General features: G+C 35.0%; 1 protein-coding gene across 1 annotated transcript in view; it reads right to left on the reverse strand.

Annotated features, from left to right (window-relative positions):
• Positions 1 to 4,148: 4,148 nt before the first annotated feature.
• LOC107575191 (ankyrin repeat domain-containing protein 13C-like) overlaps positions 4,149 to 7,086 on the reverse strand; it is a 6,924-nt gene continuing 3,986 nt past the window's right edge. Inside the window, exons 5-6 of the mRNA XM_016261609.1 lie at positions 5,175 to 5,353; positions 4,149 to 5,126 (exon numbers count right to left, since the gene is read on the reverse strand). Coding sequence (XP_016117095.1) covers positions 5,223 to 5,353 — 131 coding nt within the window. The 3' untranslated portion in view covers positions 4,149 to 5,126; positions 5,175 to 5,222. The remainder of the gene's footprint in view (positions 5,127 to 5,174; positions 5,354 to 7,086) is intronic.

Raw genomic sequence — 7,086 nt, forward strand, 5'->3', positions numbered from 1 at the left:
GCTTTACATCCTACAGACCTGCCAACCTGTATGCATTTGACCTCAAAGTACGCTGGTACGATTCGTCACTCTAAACTCCACAAACCGCAGAAGATGAAGAGTTTGACCAATCAGAGCGTTTAGATTTTCTTCTTTTTCGGTTTTGCGCAGGGCTGCGACGATATAGCCAACAAATTCTCACAATTTTGTTCATATCAGGTGATATAGATAATTATCATGATAAATACCAAGTCTTTTAAGTTTAAAGCCAGGTTTTTGCTCAAATGAAACTAGACCATTAATTTTCCTTAAAATAAATATCGTCATAGAAAAATGAATTCTTAGTTTCCGTATGTTCAAATGAGTGATTGTTTCAAATCAAGAAACAGGTTTGTGTTGCCTGTTGATAATATAACATTTTTTGTCTCTTAGATATATATATTTGATCGTATCCTGAGTTAGGATGCAGATGCAGATTTATGTTCATTATCAAAATCAGTAACAGCTGTGAGTATTGTAGCAATCTCATTTTTATATGCTGAAATTTAATTATTCACTTTTTTTATTTTTATTAATCATTGGTCTTCCATAGTAGCATACATTTAAATCATGATAAACAGTTAAACATCACATCTAGCACACCTCAATACCATAGTAAAATATACTATAATTATATTCCATTACTCCTATAATAAAATTTAATATAAATATCCTTTAGAACTATCCTGAACTAAGTGTGATTTTTCTCTAAATCAGATCTGCTGACTCTATCGCCTTCAAACGGCTGTCTTTTGTTGTGTGTGTGTGTGTGTGTGTCTGATTCCAACGAGTCAGATATCATTCTGAATGTTTAATGGAGAATGTGAACACACAAAAATAACTAATTTCTGAAAATTTGCTCATTCCGACTCATTTTGCCAGATGCAAGCTCCTCACCTTTAGGTGACAACTCACTTTTTTGAGATCAAAATAGGTCACCTATGAGACTTTTTTAATATTCAGTTATGAAAAGGTAGACTGGTGTTATTTGTATTGGGAAAAGTAAGACTTGGCAACTGCTAGTAAGGTTTGCATGGAGTTTAAAGAGTAAAGAAAATACTGTCTAAAAGGGTAGTATTTGAGGTCAGAGATGTGTGAACGCTGAAGAAGAGAGAGAGAGAGGGCAAACATTTCAGCTCAGCATTGCCGTCTAATCAGCTAATATTGTTTTAAAGGGATAGTTCACCCAAAATGAAAATTCTGTCATTGATTACTCGCCCTCATGTCGTTCCACACCCCTAAGAATTCTCACAATTTTGTTCATATCAGGTGATATAGATAATTATCATGATAAATACCAAGTCTTTTAAGTTTAAAGCCAGGTTTTTGCTCAAATGAAACTAGACCATTAATTTTCCTTAAAATAAATATCGTCATAGAAAAATGAATTCTTAGTTTCCGTATGTTCAAATGAGTGATTGTTTCAAATCAAGAAACAGGTTTGTGTTGCCTGTTGATAATATAACATTTTTTGTCTCTTAGATATATATATTTGATCGTATCCTGAGTTAGGATGCAGATGCAGATTTATGTTCATTATCAAAATCAGTAACAGCTGTGAGTATTGTAGCAATCTCATTTTTATATGCTGAAATTTAATTATTCACTTTTTTTATTTTTATTAATCATTGGTCTTCCATAGTAGCATACATTTAAATCATGATAAACAGTTAAACATCACATCTAGCACACCTCAATACCATAGTAAAATATACTATAATTATATTCCATTACTCCTATAATAAAATTTAATATAAATATCCTTTAGAACTATCCTGAACTAAGTGTGATTTTTCTCTAAATCAGATCTGCTGACTCTATCGCCTTCAAACGGCTGTCTTTTGGTGTGTGTGTGTGTGTCTGATTCCAACGAGTCAGATATCATTCTGAATGTTTAATGGAGAATGTGAACACACAAAAATAACTAATTTCTGAAAATTTGCTCATTCCGACTCATTTTGCCAGATGCAAGCTCCTCACCTTTAGGTGACAACTCACTTTTTTGAGATCAAAATAGGTCACCTATGAGACTTTTTTAATATTCAGTTATGAAAAGGTAGACTGGTGTTATTTGTATTGGGAAAAGTAAGACTTGGCAACTGCTAGTAAGGTTTGCATGGAGTTTAAAGAGTAAAGAAAATACTGTCTAAAAGGGTAGTATTTGAGGTCAGAGATGTGTGAACGCTGAAGAAGAGAGAGAGAGAGGGCAAACATTTCAGCTCAGCATTGCCGTCTAATCAGCTAATATTGTTTTAAAGGGATAGTTCACCCAAAATGAAAATTCTGTCATTGATTACTCGCCCTCATGTCGTTCCACACCCCTAAGACCTTCGTTCATCTTCAGAACACAAATGAAGATATTTCTGATGGCTCCGATGGCTCAGAGAGGCCTCCATTGACAGCAACGCCACCCAAACTCTCAAGATCCATGAAGGTACTAAAGACGTCGTTAAAACAGTCGACGTGACTAGTGTTCTACAATAATTTTATGAAGCGACGAGAATACTTTTTGTGCACAAAAACGAGTTTATTCAACAACTTCTCTTCGGTGTCATTCTCATACGTTGTTTACGTCCAGCGCTTCCAGGTTCTACGTCAGAACGCCGGCTCATTACACTTCACGTAAACTGGATAACTTTCTCTCGCAGGTCATTCGACAGTCCAGCTGTATCTCCCGCAATGTGTTTTTCCGTAGTGTGAACACGCGCCGCCATCATAGACCGTAGTTTGCTAAGAAATGACTTCTCTGTACTGTTTGCAATGTTACAACTGAAAATAAAACTTCATATAAAATTCCAGTCCACTTGTTCCTTCAAACCCACATTGCTAGGGCTGTTAGAGGGATGTGAAACTCTTAATTGTATTTTCTGAGATTTTAACTTGGTGTTGCACACCAGAAGACAATGTTAGCATCCATTAATTTGTTAGGGAAATTAATAATACAGCATAGAATGGTGAGCAGATCTTGTGTTTTCAATTTGTAAAGCGCAACAAATATATTTTGATAATTTAATGACATTTTGGCTGTAATCGAATGCAAATATTCTTGAATATGTCATGTTTTTGCGAGCGCTTTCAGTAATGGCGCGAAATTCTGAGGCGAGGCTGTTCACAGGTTATTATAATTAAGTAATATCTGCACAAAATTAAAGGTCCGTTCATACCATCAACGATAACTATGTTAGCGTCCACACCAATGTGTTGCTTGAGTTTTTTTTAGCGTTAAATGCTGTGGATTTTTTAAATTCTCAAATTTTAAATCATTTAAAAAATACATTCCTTGTTTTATTGTTGTGATTAATTTTTTTAAAGATTATTTTAATGTGCTATATGCTTGCCTTGCCTATTTTGAGATAATTACTCTTGAGTGTACAAGACCTAAGTGACTACTCAACAACTATGAAATATCGATTTAGGTTTAAATTGTTATACTTTTACCTGTATATTACCTTAAAGCTGCCGGTGAGACTAAAGTAGTCCGTTACAATATACAAAACAATCAGCACTGCAACAAATAATATTAATACTCAGTCCTCTTGAGGCGTGGTCTATGGAAGGCCAAAAGTGTCAAAAACACGTGAATTTGTTGACTCGTTAAAATTCACGTGTTTTTGACCCTTTTGGCCTTCCATAGAGGTCAGCGGTTTGACATAGTGTTGCTATTGACGACGTGAATATTTGAACATTTTTGCCACTGAACCCCGCGACTGACCAATCAGAATCAAGTATTCCAGAAAGCCGAGAAATACGAATAGTTAAGCGCATTATTTTAATACTACTAGTTGCTGGTAACGGCTTTTCTGATATTGGGTTTCTAGAACTGTCAGGACATTGAGACTTTTTTTTTTAAACTGGATGTTTTACAAACTGCATCAAAGTTACTTCGTTAATTTCTAAAAGTTTTATTTTTAAATACTTAAGCGCAATTATATGAGGATACTTAAAGCTCACCCCAGTACATTTTAACTTTTACACAGTACCCCTACTTTAGGTTAAGTACATTTTTCTGTATTATTTTTAACCCATTAAGCCCCCTCATGAGTTTGAATCCTTAAGAATGTTATGCAAGGCATCAATATCTTGCTAATAAAGACAGTTTGACCAAAACATCCTCAAAACGACTGATAACATTGGACAGACTGGACATTTTATTAATTGCAGTTTGTCGTGTAAAAGTGCAGCAGGTTCATACAAGGTTCCTGCTGTACATCCGAGAGTTCAATGCATTTGGGAGAAAATCTGAAGAACTACTGAAGGCATAAAGCAACTCTAAAAACAATGACATGAAACACAGGGGAAAAAAAGAAGCTGGCAACATAATAAAAATAAAAACACGCGAGTTTCCACACTAGCCAGTAGTGGGTCATGGAAGCATCGCAGCACGTTTCCATTTGGATAAGAACGAATGAAACAGAGGAAACTTTCCAACGTGATACTGCTGGTGCAAACGTGACGCGAGCTCCTTCTCCCTCGGCACACAGCAAACACACACATAAAACACTTATCTCGAACGTCTCCGAAACATTTTACACTAATATCTCATTATACATCAGTCGATTATACTACATTGGAAAACATATTTAAATTTGAATGTATTTACATCCATCTATCAAGGTGAAAGTAAAGTGAAAGTCCCGTGCGTTTCTGCTACATTTACATCCGGTCCAGTCCGATCCTCCACTAGGACGTGACAAAGCAAATGATCCGAACAAACATATAGTGAAGGGCAGCGTGAACAAGCCCATTTCCCATAATGCAACAAGCAAACGAACTGGAGAAGGAAGTGGTATTTACACAAAGTTTGTAGAAATGACATAGACATTGTATTCTGTGACAATTCAAATCATATACAGACGACTTCCGCTTCTTTCCTAAATGTACACGTTTCCTTTAAGTGAAGTATACAAGTTTGTAACAGTTGTACAAAGATTTTAATGAAAACTCGGCTTGTGTAATAATTTATAATGCCGTATTTCCTGCCAGTTACAGCGGTGATGTGAAGCGACGCTCCGTGTTTCTAACGTACCGCTCCATCCGGAGCTTCATCATGTAGTGCAGCTGCGCTCCGCTTCGGATTCACACTCGCTTCAGCACGATCCCTTTGTGTGTTCGTATGACGTCAGGTATTTCCTACACGTGTCCATCTGCACTGGTCTGGACTCAGAAGTTTGACCGGAGGGAGATGGGAGGAGACGGGGAGCGGCTCAGAGGTCTGGGAAGCGGCTGGGATCCTCCTTGTAGTCGTTGGGAATCGTAAAAATGGAGTCGTGGAACTGGTCGTAGCGGAACTCCTGAAAGGTGACGGTGGCAGTGATGGTGGGGAAAACAGGGATGTCTGGAAGAGAAGCACATCATCATCAGAACATACAGCATTATGATGATGCTGCGTTCACATTACTATGGAATTATTGTAATTATGAGACAAGAAGAAGCCTCCAATTGAATCCACATTCGTCTTTTTGGCCAAATGCATCATCACTGCATTAAATCATCTTCATATTATTTTACAAAATCCTAAAGAACCAAACAAGCACTTCAGGCAACAACTATAATAAAACAATACAAACTGCCATTCTGGTTATTTTTGCATCACAACGATCAAGTGGCAGATATTGGAGATTTACATTAAGCTTTGCTTTTTAAAATTACATTAGTTACAACAGTGTATTGTTTACCGTATATTTTACAGTTAATTACTCTACAATGTTTTGTTTACAGTTTATTAGTTTACAGAGTATTTTTACTAGTTTATAATGTATTGTTTACAGTGTGTTTTACAGTTTATTAGTTTACAGAGTATTTTTACAGTTTATTAGTTTATAATGTATTGTTTACAGTGTGTTTTACAGTTTATTAGTTTACAGAGTATTTTTACAGTTTATTAGTTTATAATTTGTTTACAGTGTTTTTTTTTTACAGTTTATTCGTTTATAAACTAAAATAAACTATTAGTTTACAGTGTATTTTTACAGTTTATTAGTTTACACACACACATATATATATATATACACACACACAACACACATCCATATATATATATACAAATATATTTCTATATATACACACAAATACAAATGTGTGTTGGCAGTGTGTGTACACAACCACCCTATAATGATAAATTTTTACAGTTTATTAGTTTATAATTTGTTTACAGTGTTTTTTTTTTACAGTTTATTCGTTTATAAACTAAAATAAACTATTAGTTTACAGTGTATTTTTACATTTATTAGTTTACACACACACATATATATATATATATACACACACACAACACACATCCATATATATATATACAAATATATTTCTATATATACACACAAATACAAATGTGTGTTGGCAGTGTGTGTACACAACCACCCTATAATGATAAAAATCCACCCAGAGTTTTTTTTAAATCCCGATAAATCATATCCCCTTTCTCAGATCAAGCCGTTCTCAGATTCTTGGCAGAGTGACGTCACACAGACCCAGGCCCCTCCCACAACTGTTGATTGACACTGCTGTTGGATGTAACTTTATATTGCATTAATTGAATTATTATTAATAATAATAATAACAATGTTCAATTCTTAGTACCCCCGTAGAACTGGTCCTGCATTTACCTAAAGCAGTGTTTTTCAACCTTTTTTACTCCAAGAGCCTTTTCTATTCACTAAAAAACATTTGTATTCTAGTATTATTACTTTTCAATTACATGTAATTATTTTTAAACAAAACATTCAAGATAGATTCAAACATTCCGTGTTCTTTTTTGCAAACATACTTTGCAAATATGTCACCGCAGATATTCTATACAAGTACGTAAAGTTTAATTACACAGTAATTTGAACAAATAAGCACTAGGTCAACCTGCAATACCAAACAAGACCACAGGGAGATGCCAAAGGACTGCATATAAACTACTATATGGCTCCATTCAGAATCACTAAACGCACCAAAATACAAATGAAAAATGCAACCATTCTGAATGTGTGGAAACATTCTCATCGTCGCCTTTTAGACTTTTCATTAAGACCTTAAAGAATCATATCAACTTGTGAAAAATGGGCATCCGATGACCCCTTTAAA

This window comes from Sinocyclocheilus grahami, unplaced genomic scaffold, assembly GCF_001515645.1.
Source record: "Sinocyclocheilus grahami isolate Dianchi unplaced genomic scaffold, SAMN03320097.WGS_v1.1 scaffold2502.1, whole genome shotgun sequence".
NCBI lineage: Eukaryota > Metazoa > Chordata > Actinopteri > Cypriniformes > Cyprinidae > Sinocyclocheilus > Sinocyclocheilus grahami.